Here is a 19,921-nt window from a genome sequence, read left to right as displayed (position 1 = left end):
TACGATTTTTCAGAACACCATTCATTCTTTCGCACATCCCTTGACTTTGCGGATGATAGACTGCACCAAGACGCTGTTTAATTCCTAATTTTTGCAAAATCAATTTCACCGTCTTATCCACAAACTCTTTTCCGTTGTCTGAGGATATTCGATCTGGAAGTCCCCATCTGCTTATGACCTCTCTGCATAAGAACTTGGCAACCGATTGAGCATCTTTTCGTTTTGTTGGACAAGCCTCAGGCCATCGTGAAAATCTGTCCACAACGACCAGCATATATCTTTTTCCTTCAATCGGTTTTATCATGTCAACATAGTCCACAACGAGTTCACGCATAGGACCCCTTGGAGTTGGGATGTAACCAGGAGGAACCGTCACTCCCCTCCGAACATTGTTTTTCAGACAGATAGTACACCTGCCTATGATATAATCAATCTGTTCAAGCAAACATGGTGCCCAAAAACCATACTCCTTTGCAATCTTTCTCTTAACTTCCCCCCTTGCAACGTGAGCTAAACCATGCGCCTCTTGAATCATCAGACCCAACAAATCTGGAGGCGAAAGTATCAGCCCCTCATGATTTCTCCAAAGTCCAGTAGAATCTCGGGTGGCACCTCGGTCTAGCCACAACTGTTTGTCCATTTCAGGAGCAGCCTCCTGCATTAAAATCACATCTCTGAGCGTAATTTTGTCTTCCAAGTTCACTTCATGCGTGACGAGAAGAACTTTGCCCCCTTTATTTGCTCCCGTGACTGCTTTTGCAGCTTCATCAGCTGCTCTATTCCCTTGTGAAACTCTTGACGCATCCATCTTATGTGCCGCACATTAAGCTATTGCTATTTCTTTAGGCCTCATCATAGCATGCAACAATTTCATGATCTGAGCGTGATGCTGTATCGGAGAACCATCCGTTTTCTTAAACCCTCGGCTCTTCCACACCGCTCCAAACAAGTGACACACATTATGTGCATATGCTGAGTCAGTATATATCGTCACTCGCTTCCCTTCTGCCAACAAACACGCTTCAGTTAGCCCCACAAGCTCAGCAAGCTGTGCAGATGCAGGCTGTGGTATCCCTTCAGCCTTCTCAACAGCAAATCCAGTTCCTTGGGCTCTTACTATTGCATAGCCAGCACTTAATTTATCGCCCACACGATAACAAGACCCATCAGTCCAATACTCCAGGTCCACCACATGCAATGGGAGAGCTTGTAAGTCTGATCTAAGCCTAGAGTATTTCTCTGCTTCTTGAACACAATCGTGTGGCTCACCGTCTTCGGGAGTTGGCAAATTCTCCGCTGGATTCACCGTAACACACCTTGCTAGAGTAACATCTTCCTGCTCTAAGAGCCTATGATAGTCTCTGAGCCTAGACATAGTCAAGTTGTTTTTACCATAATTCAAGAGATTTCTGAGACTATGATGTGTAAGAATTGTCACTGGATAACCCATTGTTACAGATGATGCTTTATTGTACATTAGAGAAACTCCCACCATTGCTCTGTAGCACAGTGGTAACCCTAGCTCCACTTCTGAATAAGCAGTGGAGTAGTACGAAATAGGTTGAGGACTCGTCCCCGTACCTGTTGGTTGACAAAGAACTGCACATGCATATTTACCCCCAGTAGACGTGGATACATATAACACAAAATTCTTAGAATAGTCTGGAATTGCTAGCGCCAGAGCTTCTTGCAACTTCTTTTTTGTCGTTTCAAATGCCAAAAGGCCATCGTGTGTCCAGGACAGATTACAGTGGAGTTTAGCATTCCCAGTATCTTTAATCATAGCTCTCAATGGCCCCGTCAAGCTAGCATAATCCTCAACCCATGCTGAGGAATATCCTGCAATACCAAGAAATGTCATCATCTCTCGGACTGTTCTGGGTTTTGGAGCCTTGCGAATAGCCTCCACGTGACTATCAGAGATGCTTCTGTGTCCCTGCGTTATTGTTTGACCCAAATAAGTTACCTTCTCTTGACAATACTGCAGTTTCTTCAGAGAGGCCTTGTGACCCTTCTCTGCCAGTATTTGTAGCAATTTAGTTGAGTCCTTATGACATGTCTCCTCATCTGGTGAACAAATGATGATGTCATCCACGTATTGAATTACATTGCTTTCTAATACCTGATCTAACCCCACCAAATCGTCTTTCACTATTTTGTTGAAAATGTGAGGACTATGTTTGAACCCTTGTGGCAGTCTCTCATACTCATAAGACTGACCATTGTACGTGAACCCAAATAAGCTTTGACTTTCCCTGCTAAGTGGAACACTGAAAAACGCACCACATAAATCTAACACTGTGAAATGCGTCGCATTTGGAGGAAGTTGGGCTAACAAAGTATGTGGATCCGGCACTTCTGCTGGAAAATCAATCACCACTTCATTCACCGCTCTCAAATCATGTGTCAGGCGATATGAATCATCTGGCTTCTTTATAGGCAACAAAGGCGTGTTGCTCTGTGGATGCTGTGTTATCCTCAATACACCCGCTCTTAAAAGTCCTTCAATCTGTGGTTCAATTCCTCGGATTGCCTCTTCACTCAGTGGATACTGGTGCTTCCAAGGTGGTTTGACTCCTGGTCGGAGTTCAACTCTTACTGGTTGAGCTGACTTCACAAGTCCAATATCAGTACTGTGCTGAGACCACAAACATTCGGGAACTTGTTTTAGCATCTCTCCTCTCTTTGAGTCGGAGTCCAACTCAGCACTGCAAATTGACTCATGTGTCATCCGCACAGTTTGTGGCTGTCCTTGTCCTTGAGCAGAGATCATGATCTTAATGAACCTCTGATCCTCACTCCTCCAGATGGCAAGATTCTCTGTTACTGGTGTAAAAACAGCCTCTTCTGCCTCCGCCATCATTTCTCCCACTTGCTTCTGCGTATGTTCTTCACGCACCAACAAGGTCACATGTGGAACACTCTTCTCGACATCAAACTCTTTGTCCAAATAGTCATTTCTGTGTATCTTCATAGCTGCTCCTTGTGGTCCCAAAATGATACAGCCTGAGTTTAATTGAGCTTGTTTTGGTTGACGACTCAACCATTCTCCTGCGTTTGTTTGAGCATCATTCTTGAAATACTTGAGCGTGCAGTGAAATGGATACTCTGGACGCTTCGCGTCAGGCATATTTGCAATGATAAACTTTTCCCACAACTCAGCTGGCTCAAAAAAATCTCCATTAAGATTTCCGATCCAACATACTGTAGAAGCTTCAGTCTCTGTTGTCATCAATGATTGGTAAACAATCTCGTTTGGCATTTCCACCTGACAGCCGTCTGGTGAACACTTTATTATACATCCCAATTTACACATCGCATCTCTTCCCAACAGTGCAATAGGTGTATGTTCTGATACCAAAATGGGCATTGTAATCTTCTGCTCTTTATAGCTGAGCTCAATTGGTTTAGTGAGAGGAATTAGCTGTTTCACTCCCTCGAACCCGATTGTCCGAATCAATTGACCAGACATGGGGAGATGTTTAGCGTCTTCAGGCCGAATACAGGTAAAAGCAGCTCCGCTGTCCACCATCACTTCCACTGGACGATTATTTACTTTTACCTCTATTGTTGGATCTTTCTCCGGCCCTGATACTACCAGCTGACATCCCCCTCTCGAGTCTTCAGGGCACCTCTAGAATCCAGGTTCCGGGCCTCTGTAAGGATTCACCGGTCCTCTGGGTGACCCTGATTGGCCCCTGAATCCTCCTCTGAAATTCCCTCTGGAATTTCCTCCTGACCTGTTGCACTCGCGGGCAAAATGGCCTTGTTGTCCACAAGTATAACATTCGTTTGATTGCTGTTGAAAGTTTGGTTTAAACCTTCCTCCTCTTCCGAAGTTTCTTTGATCTCTTCCTCTCCAGGACTGCGCTTGATCGAAAGCTGGCTGTGAGTAGGAGACGACTGGAACCACCGGCAGTGGCTGGAACGATTGGAACTGAGTCTGGTTCGGCTGTGGTTGTGGTACTAGTTGATTTAGTGGAGCCTGATTCTGCATAACCAGAGCCTGTTTCTTCTCCGTCTTCTTATTATCCATCAGTTGTATTTGATTAAGTTTCCTGAGGGTCTCTTGGTCCTGGTCTTTCTGATCATGTTCCTTTTTCCTATACAGCTCCACTTGGTGGGCTATATGATCCGTATAGACACCCTTTGCCATGCTTCCAAGACCAACCACCTCTGCCAACTTGCTTCTCACTGGCAGGGGCAACCCCTTCTGTATTCTGGCTCGCAAAATTGACTGCTCCATTTGATTCAACTCCGGGTCATTTCCTGTGACATTTCTCCACACTTGATGAACTCTCGACACATAAGCCCTCGGGTTTTCTTCCTGTCCCAGTGGTTCAATGAAAATATTGTCAGGATGTACATTTGTCGGAAATGTTTCTTTCAGCGCCCTGCACACTTGACCTCTACTTGCAGCAAACAGCTCTGAATCATTCACAGCAGTTCCCACATATCGATTGAGTCCAGCTTTCTGTAGAATCTCTCCCATAGCATGAACTCCCAAGAGATTGGCCAAGAGTCTCTTGATATCTCCCATGGCCGGATGCTCTCTCACCATGATCTCTTCCAACTTCGAAATCCAAGGATGTGCTCCATCTTGAAGAGTCGGTAACTTTTCAAGTATGCTTGACATATCTGTATTCCGCCAAGGCTTGTACTCCATGCTCTGTCCTCGGATGACCACTGGAAGGAGTTTGTGGGGTGTCGACTGTTTTCTAGAGCGCAATCTATCTTTCATGGCCGATCGTTTGGAGCTTTCTTTCTCTAGCTCTTCCTTCCGCGTCTGCAACTCCTCTAACTGGTTCATTAGTTTTCTTTGTCTTTGTGGAAGATCAGTTTCTTGTCTGTCATAGAGGCATCGGTCTATGCTTATTTCGACCTCTCTTAAAGTCATCCGGGCGTCTTCTTCCTGGCTGTCTTCATCCTGACTGTCGTTAGTGGTAGCATCTCCTCTCTTCTCCGCTTTGGTCAGCATCCGCCTGACTGCAGGGTCATATCCTCCCCTGCTCTCTTCCGAATCACTTTGGTCACTTTCGCCTTCAAAATCCAGCCTTTGCATCTCAGATCCAAACCTTGTTTTCTTCGTACTTTTGGATCCTGGATACATCGTTATAGTTGACTCTGCTTGTCCTGTTTCTATTATTCTGTCCTCCTTGTTTCTGATATGGTAGTCCCCCTCCTGAATGATCACTGGGACTTGAGGATAGATTTTCTTAGACTTCGCCCCTATCTCATAAGGTGGCGGTCCCTTCACTGGGTTCATATGTGAGAACACTGAATTGGTGTCTTCCATCAGTTTTTCTGTTAGTTTTGTATTTTGTTTTCTTTCTTCTACATCTTTGTCCCTCTTATCGTTTGCAGCTTGGATCAGTTTCTGTCCCTCATTTTCAAACAACTAGAGAATGCCAAGCTCCACTTGCCTCTTCTCTTTGCGTTTACTCCCCTTTTTTCCCTTCTTTTGCTCTGCCTTGTATGTGGATACAAGTACCATCATTACTTTAATTACATCTGGGTTAAGCGTACCCTCCACTGGCCATGGTTGGTCAATTTCAGGCCAGCGTTTATGCCATTTTTCCGATATTTTTGCAATGTTTGCGATGCCTCTAATTAAAGGATTATTCTTCTGTACTACATCAACAGGAGTGATTACTTTTGGATTTTTAGTGTCCTTTTTCCCCATTATAACGGCTTCCTTATGTTCCGTTATTGTACTTTAAGAAGTAATTGCTAAACTTAAAACTACTCAAGGCTATTTAGATTACTTCCTCCCCCCTTTTTTTTTTTTTTTTTTTTCAAAAAATCAATTAACCAATTAACAAAAAAACAATTAAGCAATTAACCCCCAAAAAATCAATTAGCCCAAAAAAATCTATTAACCAATTAACCAATTAGACAATTAGACAATTAGACAATTAGACAATTTAAGCAATCAATCAATCAATCAACAATCACGAAATTTAAACAATTAAGCACCCAAGCAATCAAGCAATTAACCAATTAACCAATCAGTAAACCAACAAATCAATCCATCAGTCAACAACCACATCAAGACCCAATCAATCAACCAATCAATCAACTAACCAACAGTCAATTAACCTATTAACAAATCAACCAAACAACAAATTACCCCATCAATTAATTAACCAATATATCAATTTGACCATGCCAAAGGAGCAAAAGCTCATTAATGCAACAGCACAACCCAAAGTCCACTTATAATGTTTGACAAAAGATCACGCGCTCCCACAAGTGACTGACTGTCACCAAATGTGGACTTGTCTCTGTAAGACAATCGTCTAATTATCACCCAATATTCAGCTCAAATCGTCAAACAGTCACAATACTGAATGTCCACTACAGCACAGATCAGAGCAAACCACGCACAAATAACAAATTGACGTCTGCAATCGCCAGCAGAGTTTAGACAAAACAGTAATTCGCCATTAATTAATTAAATGCATTAACTGGTCAGTCAGTTGCCAAGTTTTCTATTTATTTACTTATTTGTTTCTCCTAATTGTTTAGAGCATGTATTCTTTCATGTGTGTTTGAGCAGGTCAGTATCCTTTAAGGCTTATAAATGAAAGCAGGTTAAAAATGTGTACCATCCCTATTAATTACGACTGAGAACACATACACATATGGAAAATGCAGGTTTTGTTTTTGAAGAGTTTGTGGATAAAGTTTTACCGGCCTTTTGTGGATTGAAACAGAAGTCTCCCAGTGGACGTCAGCAAGCCACACTCCGTGAGGCACCGGCCCTCTGTCTTGTCTTCAGTCTTAATTCTCATTCATCGTAAATGACATAAAGACAAGAAAACAGGCAATGATTTAGTCTCTTATGAACCCTTAGGTCCCTTTAACAGCATCATAAACTTTATTCCTAAATGAAACCCCTTCCCTATGAAACAAACAGTTCAAACGGCAAAGGAATTTTCTGTATCTCCCAAGAAAGTTTTATTGTCACTTGAGCACATTCACACACACACCTTCCGACCTCTGTCTGGAGGGACTTTTTAGGCGTGTGAGGGGGGTGTTAGGTTCAGAACCTCTCAGAACTGTGGAAGGCCGCATGTTGAAAAGCAGCCCAGAGGAGAAGAAGCCCCCCCCCCCCCTTTGCTCCCATTCTGATGGAGGACAGGAATCGGCAGGTCCAGATCAAAATCACAAGATATTTAATAACCAACAGAAGCCAAAACAGCTGCAAACCGAAGTACACCATGAATGATAAAACAAACATAATATTCCATAAATGTGAGACCCCGTTCAGGCCACCCAGCAAACTGGTGTGTTCACTGGATGGCCCCAAGGAAGTCTGACTCTCTCCTGGGATTCACAGCCCTTTGTCCCCCCAAAGTTACATTCCTGAGCCCATCGATCAGCTCCCACGATTGGCTCATCCAATAAGTCCCTCCTGGGCAGATGACCCATTGTTCTGTTCTTCTCACCTAGGTCAGCCAGCTTCGTTCCAACCCCCGCTGGCAGACACCTCCTTACATTCTTGGGGCCAGTTCCTTTGATTCGCCAAACCCCCGCTTCCAGTACAGTCCTCACACCTTCCTCTTACAGTATGAAATTACCTCTGATGATGAGATTACTTCTTGGTCTAAACTCTTACATGTAAACACACTGTAACATATAATATCAATGCTAGGAGCGCTTTAAAACTTAAATCCCTCACAATTCCCCCCTTTCTCACTGTTCACAGTGAGAATATTAAACAGTTGTATCCATCAATGCATCATCTACTCATAACTGGTTGCCCTGGATATCTGTTTCACTAATTGTCGATCAATCTCTGCAGGAATCCACTTGAACATCTGCATTAACAATTCTTGAGGCTAATACATTCAAAAGCATTTCTAACAGTTCTCGTGTAGCATTTCTAAAATAAGTACAAGCTGTGTAGGGAAAAGGATCATTCTTTACACAGGTGTCATGATGTGTAAGCAGAATAGGTGTTACAATTTACATGGTAAAAAACAGTAGACAACACATTGTGCCTCTAAGGCCACATAGTTCCAGGTGTTTCATCGTCATCCAACGGTGGTGAATTTGCTTTTCACTTGTGTCAATTTAGTCATACATCAAAATTATAACCTGCACTGTACAGTTACCAAAATAAAAGTATAAGATTCAATCTCCTTCCATGTCCTATCTCCTAAAGTCCTATGACTGAATTAGAAGACTTGGATTTTAGTCATATCTTTTACAAAGGTTGCAATTTTTCATGACGTTACCAAATACAAAATGTGGATCTATCGTTAACAACAAAATTAAAAAATTACAGACAAAATTCCAAAATGACATTACATACCCCCCTTTGCCACGCTATCTCTGCTGTAAACTAATTTAGCGTACCAATGGAAGCGATCATGTGGCAATTGTCTAGGCTTATTCATTCACAATTTTATAATAATTGAATATCACAGTAAGGAGTATTTCTGCAGGCACACTTAAGGCACAATTCTGTAGGCATCAGCTGCAGAAATTCCTGTTCAAGAGAAACAAAACTGTTATGCATCTCTCCATCTTTATTACTGTTGTTTACCAGAATCGTCTGTGCTTCTGAAGTCAGTGTTCACAGCATTCCTCGGCCTCGTAAAGAACACTTGTGGAATCTCCCCCTCTTACAACTCAGATTGTGTGGGAGACAGAGAAACAGAGAGCAGCAGTACTTTTCATCCAATAAACTCATTACAACAATTATAACATAACCTTTCCACTTCTCTAAGTCATACTTCCTCTAACCTTCATCTAGTTCACGTAACATATGTGCTGTGCAGTGAAGTGAATCAGCCTGCATGTGACATTCTAAACATCTTTACCTTAATAGTTAACGTGACTTGTTTTAACTTTCCAAATCCTTCAATTTCATTTGAATACATCTGATATGAGTGTGAGTGTTTGTCTAGTTTCTAATGTGTGTATTAAATGTACGAGTTTGTCATCTAAGAATCTAAAGTTAACTCACCCTCTGTGTTGTATTGCGTGCATCACCATCACTAGGGGTCCACTCCGCTTGCCTGCTGCACCCCCCCAGTCTGATTGCTGATTGTCGATCCTTTCACCCACTCCTTGTTCATGGAGGATGAGCAGCCTCTTCTTTGATGTTCAAGCTGCCACTTTTATGGCACCCAAAGTCTTCAGTTGGTGTGTGTCAAAGTCTCAAAGTCTCTATCCCCCCTTTCAGCTTCCTCTCATGGCCTGATACCTTATCAGCTGAGCATCCTTGCATCTGTGCTGATGAAACTTCTCTGTCCATGTCACACAATTCTCCTATGTGATGTTTTCCAGGCTCATGGATGGCGGAAAGTCGTCGGTCAGGGCTGACACTGTAGATCTTGAATGAGTCTCGTTCATCTTCTTCATCCTCGGCATGTTGAGTGGTGTCGTTCATGTTGTTTGTGGGTGGGGAGCATACGGCAGCGAAGTGGAATCCCAGATCAGGATTCACTCGACCATGTACCTCGACTAAAAAACAAACAAAACAAAAAACTACCCAAAGTTCAGCAGTAAAAGTTAGAATACATCACTAATCTGTAGTTGGCTACAATGTTGAGATCAAATTTAAAAATGACAATCCAATTCTTAGATTTCTCTCTGTGTGTGTGTGTGTGTGTGTGTGTGTGTGTGTGTGTGTGTGTGTGTGTGTCTCACCACTGCATTCGTCTCTCTCCACCTCTGCTTTAAACGGTTTACATTTCTTTCTTTCCCTCTTGAACATCAATATATTTCTATCTGCTTCACCTTTTTCTCTGCTCCAAGCACACTCAAAGTTGATCACAATTTTCCTTAGGCAAAAACTGCCTTTTCAAGGAACCCCAATTTGATCCATCCTTCCAATTATCTGATTATCAAAACATTATGAATATTACCAAAAATATTCTATGTCCCAATTCTGTGCACTTTTAAATCCCAATTTGACTCAAAAAACAAACAAACAAAATAAAACAAAACCCAAAACAAAACAAAACAAAACCCCAAAACAAACAAACCAATTTAAACTATCACATTTTTTATCAGTCAATTTTCCAAATTTCAGTATCTCAAAGAAATCTGATTTCTGGCTTTAAATTAATTAAGCACCCCCCTTGGTACTCCTAAGTCATCTTGGCAAACTTGGCTATAAAATGAGCCTCTCGCCGAAGTTGATGTAAACATTATGCAGGCTAGGAGCGTTCAATAAACTCTCTACTCCGTCTACCCTCGAATCTCTATTCCGACTGTAGCCCTGACTGAGTGAAAAATTAAGTATTTTTCATTACAATTAAAAATTGTAAAATTAAAAATTCTGAATTAAAATATAAAATAAAAAATTACAACTGCTGGAATCAAAGTCTAAATCAACTATGCAAGTTAAAATATGAATCAAAGTTAACAATTGTAGAATAAAATTGAATTAAAACTGAAAGTCAAAATATTGGATTAAAGCTAAACGTACCATCTGAAGTTAAATTATTGAATTGAAACTAATTACCAATCGTACAAGTACATGTAAAATTATCTACGGTAGTCTAAAATGCTATATTGATACTAAGCAACAATTGAAGTCACTATGCAAGTTAAAAGATTATAGAGTCAAAAACAATGAATATTACAAGTTTGTCATCAAAAACTTACTTTTGTAATCGATCTACCAATCTACTGGGTGGCGTATTGTAGTTAACTATTTTGCAGTTCTAAACAGATTTCATCTCTAGGTTTTCTGGGTAATGGAGTTTTCTGTAATCATCATGCAATTACTCATCCAAACCGCTAGTTGTGCAGAGTTCTCTTCTTCTTCTATGGTTTTTCAACCGGATGTTACCGGAAACAGCTTGTAGCTAATGCTAGCAGCTACCTCGCTTCGTCTTCTAACGAAACAAGCTAAGCTAACTGGCGAAAACGTTACACAAAGCACCATAGTTTGAACTCAATAACGTGCCGAATTCACACACTATATTTCTGCTAGACCGTGCTTTGACTTCTCCACATGCACCGGTTATTTTATAATCTCCTCGTTTATCCAACTATCTATAGTAAGCACCGGAGCAGGCCTTTAGCTCCCGCTCACCAGCATTCACGCCTTACTTCAACACAACGATCTTTCACAACGCTATTTTCAGCACTGCAACAATCATTTATCACAAAATACAACAGTCAATACAATGTACTATTATCCCTTTATTTCTCATTTATCCACCCCAGATTATAATCCCCTGAACTCAGTCATACCAGCGCTTCGCGACAGCTAGCTTCCAACCAGTGGAGCTAACAAAAACGTGACCCGTTCTTTCGGCTTCTTTAAGCTTGTATTACATTTATTCCCTCCCGTATATTTGAGCCTTTAGTTTACTAGACCCAAGACGCTAATGCAATAACCAGAAGAGCCGTGACCTTCTCCCAAGATACGTCAGTTTGCGTCTCAGTCCGCCTTAGCTCACTAAATGCTCTAACAATATTACACTCGTCTAAACCATGTTCAAACTACCAAATTAACATTACACTCATCCAAACTTCATTTAGACTACCAAATTAACACTCGCTCAAATTTCACAATTCAGAGCTACCAACTCATCCAACCTTTGTTTGGACTACCTAATTAAACATCACAAACAATTTGCATTCGGTCCGCAACTGCTCCTCTGCAACTTATAGTCATTTACCTGCTTCCTGCAGCCTCTCCTCCACGTGTCCAGCCTTTGGGGCCGCCAACCACGAACACCCTCTTCGTGGCCACTCCGAAAATGTCCGTGATTCACGACCCGTCCAGCTTTCCACGAGTCCAGTCGAGAGGTCCCATCTGGGTCGCCAAATTGTTAGGTTCAGAACCTCTCAGAACTGTGGAAGGCCGCATGTTGAAAAGCAGCCCAGAGGAGAAGAAGCCCCCCCCCCCCTTTGCTCCCATTCTGATGGAGGACAGGAATCGGCAGGTCCAGATCAAAATCACAAGATATTTAATAACCAACAGAAGCCAAAACAGCTGCAAACCGAAGTACACCATGAATGATAAAACAAACATAATATTCCATAAATGTGAGACCCCGTTCAGGCCACCCAGCAAACTGGTGTGTTCACTGGATGGCCCCAAGGAAGTCTGACTCTCTCCTGGGATTCACAGCCCTTTGTCCCCCCAAAGTTACATTCCTGAGCCCATCGATCAGCTCCCACGATTGGCTCATCCAATAAGTCCCTCCTGGGCAGATGACCCATTGTTCTGTTCTTCTCACCTAGGTCAGCCAGCTTCGTTCCAACCCCCGCTGGCAGACACCTCCTTACATTCTTGGGGCCAGTTCCTTTGATTCGCCAAACCCCCGCTTCCAGTACAGTCCTCACACCTTCCTCTTACAGTATGAAATTACCTCTGATGATGAGATTACTTCTTGGTCTAAACTCTTACATGTAAACACACTGGAACATATAATATCAATGCTAGGAGCGCTTTAAAACTTAAATCCCTCACAGGGGTTCGGGGGGTTCGGGGGGGTTCCCTTCTGAAACGAAGTTCATTGTGTACTCAATAACTCATTTGTTATATTACGTCCCTTTTAAGAAGAGCTCATGTTTTATTTATTACCTCATTTAATTCCTTACGTCTTCTCAAAAGAAGCTCATTTTTATCCAATACCTCGTTTAATTCATTACGTCTTCAAAAAGAAGCTCATTTCATTTTATTAACTCACTTAGTTCATTACGTCTTCAAAAAGAAGCTCATTTCATTTTATTTATTTGTTAACTTGCTTAATTCAATACATCGGGCAACATATCTGTCCTTACAAGTTATTAAATGTCCCGTTCTCAAATCACAACTGTTATATGATTATTCAATCATAATGTGTTTTTTCTTTTAACTTTAAACATGTCTTCTGCAGTTTTCATAGCACACAGCTGGAACACATTAGCAGCCAACTCTCACACACACACACAATTTCACCCGGTAGCAAACGCACACACAATTTCACCTAGCTCTGCTCCAAAGTAAACACCCGATATTCAGAGCACACACACATCCACGCTCTTTATCAAGAAACACCACATTTGCACAACACAGACGCACAGCATGCTTTTTGCCGCTTTTTTCCTTTATTTTCTTATAAAATTTCTGCTACCTCTGAGATGTAAATATCCGATGAGAGGCTGCATCAGACACCATTCGTCAACCAATGCCAGAGTGGTAACAGTCAATCGAATTTTTATTCTACATTCTCCAGTTATCAAACTGACCATAAGGTGTTGTTCCAGGTTTTGTCGGCCCGTACTACAGCTCCTTCACTGAGGGCACTACCTATCTGATTTGCGGCTCAATTATATGATCATTTCCTTTAAGCTTATCCCTCTCTCATTACTCTGTCTCTTATCCCTTTTTACATTTATTTATTCAAATTACCTGGATCCAGGTTTCCCCAATTTTGTCTTTCTAACTTAATTCCTGACTATGTCAAAGCCATCGTTACACAGTGGCTAATATGCGTCGTACCATTAAGACGGTGTGGGCCCACTCTCATTAATCTAGCACGATACTATTTAGCACAACTTATCGTTACAATGAAGCTATTCTAATTCATTCCTTGTATTTCTCATACTTCTTTTCTTCACTTTTTATCTTCTCTATTATTCATCCCCCCTATTTGCGTATTTCCTTACGCAAATAAAATAAAATTTAGCACGGAGTTTCACTTCAAACATCAAATCAACAGCACATGTCCATAACGAGATTCTTATTTTACGGTATGACCAAGCAATCGACATATAACAGCCCCAAAGAATGACCAGCGTTCAATCGGGAGAGCTCACCATATATGAAGATGCTGGAGGAATCGCAGGTCACATCCTGGTCTTCCTCGCACCCTGCTCCGATAATAAGGAACATCTGGACATGTTATCAGGGTGCATAAATTAAGGACCTGGCTCCTACACTCCCTATATCCGCTCCATGCAAAGGACATGAGTTCAAACACTTATGCTGTTTAATGTGTAGGCGGAAAATACACCACAACTGAAAACCAGGAATCAATCTTTGCAGCTGGATAATTTTCACAGTAAGGAGTATTGAGAGTGTGCTATTTCTAGCGTTGGCATTTATGTTCACCAGTTTCTAAAATGCCAGCTCTGGCTGTGATTGTGATTGTGATGAATAGTATTTTATTATTATTATTATAAGTGTCTTCCAATTGCTTTTAGTCACGTGTGCTCTATCTACAAATCCCAATGTCCCCCCTAAACCCTCAAAGTTTGAACACAGTGAGCCGTCCTATTTGTTTACCTCTTTTTTACATCTCCACTGGTTACCGCTGTTTAACGTCACATTGCAATGATTTGTGGGTAATTTCCTTAGATAGAGTCAGCTGACTTACAGTAAGGGTTTATAAAGGGCTCGAAATGTCTGCAAGAGCCCAAACACTCTTTCACATTGGGCCAGTAAGTCCTTGAGGGTTCAGGGTTTGAGACTTTAGGGGAGAGAAAAAAAGGAAAAGGTATGTGTTCATTAAATATTAGTTGAATTTGCACGTGTGTTTTATATATGTAAATACATATATATATATATATATATATATATATATATATATATATATATATATTAAAAAAACATATATATATATATATATATATATATTACTACTGTTTTGTTTTGTTAGGGTGCTGACTGAGAGACCGCAGCCAAACACATGTCCCTCTGCGGGGCCTTGTGCATCGATCTGTCCCCCGTGCTTGAAGAAGTTACAGATGAGCATGAGGAGATCCATCAATAGGGAGAAAGTATAAGGTATGTACTTTAGATTAGTTATTAATTTGCACGCGTGTTTTATTTATATATATATATATATATATTTAACTATTGTTTTGTTTTATTTTTGGGAGCTGCCTGTGTGGGCTCAATCAAACGAGCATCTACCCGGATCGCTCCTATGTGATGATGATGATGAACAATTTATAGCCGTGGAAGCGCTCCTCAAAGCAGAGGATATTATTGCTCAGACCATCGATGTACCCTCCTCAGCTTTTGTGTACCATGGTGCCTCGGTGTTCGTGCCTGAGACTGAATTAATGAGTACAAAACTGTTTTGCCTCCCGCGGAACTGCCGTGTGATATTGTACATTACATTACATTACATTACAGTCATTTAGCAGACGCTTTTATCCAAAGCGACTTACAATTCAGTAACTATCTATACACCGTAGGCACAGCTACGGGAGCAATTTTGGGGTTAAGTGTCTTGCTCAAGGACACATTGACATGCGACTAGTGTAGCTGGAGCCGGGGAACCACCGATCCTCTGATTGCAGGACGGCCCTGCTCTCCACTTAGCCACGGTCAACTCAGTACAGTATGTGTTTGATCACTGTGTGATACATTGTTACCCCCGCAGGTCTCTGTTTTTTTCAATCAATGCTGGTTAAATTGTGTGCTCTGAGTGTGTTTGGCTTTAGTGTTGCTGAGTCAACGACACATGCGCTAGCAAATCAACTGGGGATCTCTGTACAACCAGAACAAGTTGTAAATCAGAGGGCAGAGGATCCTGTGGATCAGAGCTGTGTAAAATGCAGACAGTACGAGCAGCTGTTAAGTGAGACACAGGCAGCAGCCGATAGGGACATACTATGCATAGTATCTGAGACGGATACAAGGGTTGCTCTGCAGGGTGCGACCCAGGCAGCGGCCAACAGAGACACCTTTATCAGTGAGACTCGCTGTTATAGCTCAGGAGTATAAGCTAAATTCAGAAGTCGTGGTTAGTGTTATCAAAGATATTGATACAATCCTTGAACACGTCTGAAAGAAGCTCGGGTAAATCACAAGCCTTTTGTACACTTTATTTTTTTGTATCTTAAAGTGATTGGTTGTAGGCTACAGGTGCACTGAAGGAGTGTATGATTGCTGCTGCTGATGCTGCTGCTGATGCTGCTGCTGATGCAGCTGCTGATCCTGCTGCTATTGCTGCTGCTACGGCAGCTGCGGCGGCTGTGGCGGCTGCGGCGGCTGCTGCGGCTGCGGCGGGTGCGGTGGCGGCTGTGGTGGCGGTTGATTTTGCTGCTGTTGGGTGGGGGGATAATTTTACAGAACCGCCTTTATCTTATGTAGATCCGGGGTACACAGACCTGATTAGTGCATTATTTGGCGGTGATGAAAGTATGGGCTTACATAAAGCTGAAGAGGAAGAGGAAGGCTCTTATCGGGCTGGTTGCTGATAAAAAAAAGTAAAACTTACAAAGAAGAAGAAAACCCTCAACCAGACAGGAGGATTTTTACTGCCACTATTAGGGGCCGCTATTCCATTTATAATTAGCCTTATCAACAGAGGGAAGTAACTATGGAGCACACCCAAAAACGTTTTTTGGTCCCCCAGCATCAGTTGGATGCATGAAAGCAACAAACACAGCCGCAGCATCAACAGCAGGACCAAAGCACTTGTTCTACACAAGTGGTGCAAAATGAACTGGATAGAGCCATGACTAATGTATTGAAACTGCCTGATACAGACATGTATGAGAAGGCTAAAACATATGCAAGTATTTTACAGAGATACTTGGCTATGGTGAGACAGGGTGAACGTGAAAAGAACGTGTTGACCTTATCATTACCCCCCGATGAAAGTAATGGGGTCTCAGCGTATCTCAGGGTGATAATACCAACAACGGTGGGGCGCAAAAGGATCTGCTTGTAGGGGATGTTATAAAACACATGCCTAAAAAGAGCAAGAAAAATGCTCATTACATTTTGGTTGCCTTATCTTACGCTAAAAAAAATATATCATGGACTTAACAGGGTGACATTTTCACAGGTAATCACACGGTCAGAGGTTCGCACCTGTATGATTTGGTGAAAAGTGTCACTGCAGCACATAATGTTTTAAACAGTTCTAGACCTACAGGGTGGAGTTTTTATTTTTAAACGTTAGCTGTTTTAAATGTACCGCTATCTGCGATCCCCAACACAAAGGTGCGTAGGTCTATTGCAGAATATAAAATGACTGATGATGATGATGATGATGATGATGATGATGATGATGATTATTATGATGGGGTTACACGCTCTGGTGAGATGCGTTTTACGCCCCTTGGTAGACCTGCCAGTCTATCCAAGATGAGCCGTTCTCTAGATGCGTCGCCCGTGTATAGCACACCACGTAAGACATCAAAATAAAAAAAGAGGAGGGTTGATACATGGCAGGGTTTTTGATGTGTTTTCTTTCTGATTTATGTATTTCTCTACACCTGTGACATAATGAATGTTTGACCTGTGTTGAATGTATTTTATATTTTGTTGTTTCCTCTATACTGTGCAGCATTGAATGTACAAAGTTTGTTGTTGTGTGTATTCCCTGAAACATGTGAATAAATGAGTTGTTGCTGATAATGTTGTATTCCCTGAAACATGTGAATAAAATACTTGTTGCTGATAATGTTGTATTCCCTGAAACATGTGAATAAAATACTTGTTGCTGATAATGTTGTATTCCCTGAAACGTGAATAAAATAGTTGTTGCTGATAATGTTGTATTCCCTGCAAACGTGTGAATAAAATAGTTGTTGCTGATATATGAGAGGAAAAGTACATTCTACAATCTGCTATAAAATCAGTGTATACTGTGAAAAAATGACCATCAGTAATGTTACGAATACATGATTTGTAATCAGTTGACTAAAATATTCAAATATAATTTTCTATTCAAATTTAATTCACAGGCTCCATCACCTGTCGTCATCAACACAACCTCTGAAACAAAGATTACAGAAAGACATAGAGCTCACCATTTGCCAACTATCTTGCTGACATAGCCCTTTTTCTTCAGCATCTGGGGAATCAAAATCTCATCCTCAGAGATTCCTCCCACTATCTCCTGTAGTGTGTATGCTACAGGAAATGTCAAAGATATTTAGTGTACAAGACTTTCCACGACTTTATTGCACATTGTACATTATAAAGGCTAACCAAATCCTTCTGAATATACTTACATCTTTAAATTGGTTGGTATTTTCTAAGGAGGAAAACCTAAATGGCACATTACATAAAACTTACGTTTTTCCTTTCTAATTAAAAATGTATTGACACATGGTCATCATTAAAACCTCATATTTCAGAGTTTCATTTAACTAAGGCGATATAGAATGTAATTGGAAAAAGGAAATGTTTTTCAAATTGAGAACTATTTAAGATTGGCAATCATGTGTCACTTAATTTACTTTGGCTGATTTTCTGGATAAAGGACAGAGACAATCTAACCTTGTTACCATGAATCAACACATAAATAAATCCCTCACAAATCCACGATTGAGCTAATTTAATAGGGAAAGAAATTCAGAAAAATACATTTCAGTTCTGAAGTGAGTTTTGTTGTTTAGATTGAATACCTCACTGTAGCCCACACAGTTAGTAGATCTTTAATTGTCCACTAGATGGCGCCGTGAGGGCGCTGCATAGAGCCGCGGAGTGCAGGTGCGGGTGCGGGTTAGGGGTACAGTACCGCCTCTGCTGTCGGTCCAGACAAGTTGGACAACATGCCGCTTTCAAACAGACCCGTCACACCGCTGCAACTTTCTCCCCGCGTGTCCGGATTTAAATGATGGTCTGGAGCGTTTCCTCGACACGGACGTTCACGGCACACAATCGACGCTGAATCCTGAAACCTGGGATGTCGAAAGGGACTCACCTGAGCGGACTAAATGTTCAGAAGAAACCGTAACCTCTAAACAAGCGTCTTTTTTGTGTGGAGCATTAACTCTGCGTTTTATTAAAATGTGTGATCTGTGGGCGAACTGCGTGTTCTTCCTGGCGTGTTGCTCTGGGTTATGCGTTGGAAGCCCGAACAGATGTGACGAAGTGCGGAAAGTTTTCCAACTCAGACAAATTGGACCAAATCAATTATTGCCTTTAAGCCCCAGACCAGGTAGGTAATGTTTGAGCTAGCCCTGTGTGTGTGTGTGTGTGTGTGTGTGTGTGTGTGTGTGTGTGTGTGTGTGTGTGTGTGTGTGTGTGTGTGTGTGTGTGTGTGTGTGTGTGTGTGTGTGTGTGTGTGTGTGTGTGTGTCTGGTTTATTGTTTTTTTCTTCTTCCTGCAGTTAAAGTCTTAAACCAGCCAGTAATACAAATCAAGTCACATTTCTTCTTGATCATTTGCCCATTTTCCTCATTTACATCTTCTTAGCAGCCAAAGCATGTCAACCCCTGATTGAAAGAAATATGCTTGAGAAGTCACTCAACACCTTATTACCTTTCTGTTGAGCTCACTGACTGCACGAACCTGTCATTTTCTGGCTTCTTGAAGTACTCTTTGTAGTCACAAAACACACCTTTTAAAAACACATTTTAGAGCGTGTGTGCCGTCATAATGATAATATGGAACAAGAGAGCCTTAAGCTGTTTAAAGTGCATTCTACTGTGGGACTTTTCAATGAAGATAGCCTGTTTTGAGGAAATACTAGATGTGTCTTAAATGACTGCAAGAATAAAACTCACAGAAGCTCTTTCAGAGTGATCTCTAATCCGTGGTCACATTATTACTTTAGTTTATGTTCAACAGTGTTTCAGGTTGATGATGAATGTTGAAATATTTAAAATCCTCTTGCAACAGGAATATGTTTTTAATTCTATGTAACCAGTAAGTAAAGCTGCTGAGGTTACTTGTTGGTCGTGACGAAAAATAAACCAAAGTCTGCTCCTTTTGGCTGTCTAAAGCAGATAAGTGGCTTGCAGGGATAAACAGCAATTATTTTGTGTAAAGTTAGGTAAACTAGGCTTCACTTAACTTTCTGAACACCACCCATAATGTAATTCCACATGACAAGATTTTGGGGGGGGGGGGGGGGGGGGGGGGGGGGGGGGATTATGGGTGTGGATATTTCATGTGGGCCATCATTTACTGGACGGCTTGCTGCTGCTGCTGCTCTCTCTTGGAAAAGTAAATCTTAATGGTGTTGACTACCCTGCCACAAACTTC

The 19,921-nt window shown here is 41.5% G+C and overlaps 1 protein-coding gene across 1 annotated transcript in view; it reads left to right on the top strand.

The window, feature by feature from the left end:
* Positions 1-18,721: 18,721 nt before the first annotated feature.
* Positions 18,722-19,921, top strand: part of gpc5a (glypican 5a) — a gene marked incomplete at both ends in the record, with an annotated part of 108,538 nt that continues 107,338 nt past the window's right edge. The window contains one exon of the mRNA XM_079165562.1: positions 18,722-18,872. Within this exon, the coding sequence (XP_079021688.1) occupies positions 18,722-18,872 (151 nt within the window). The remainder of the gene's footprint in view (positions 18,873-19,921) is intronic.

Source organism: Pholis gunnellus (assembly GCF_910591455.1).
Source record: "Pholis gunnellus genome assembly, chromosome: 1".
Classification (NCBI taxonomy): domain Eukaryota; kingdom Metazoa; phylum Chordata; class Actinopteri; order Perciformes; family Pholidae; genus Pholis; species Pholis gunnellus.
Note: the sequence above shows the minus strand (reverse complement) of the source record. Positions and strands in the feature narration are given on the sequence as shown.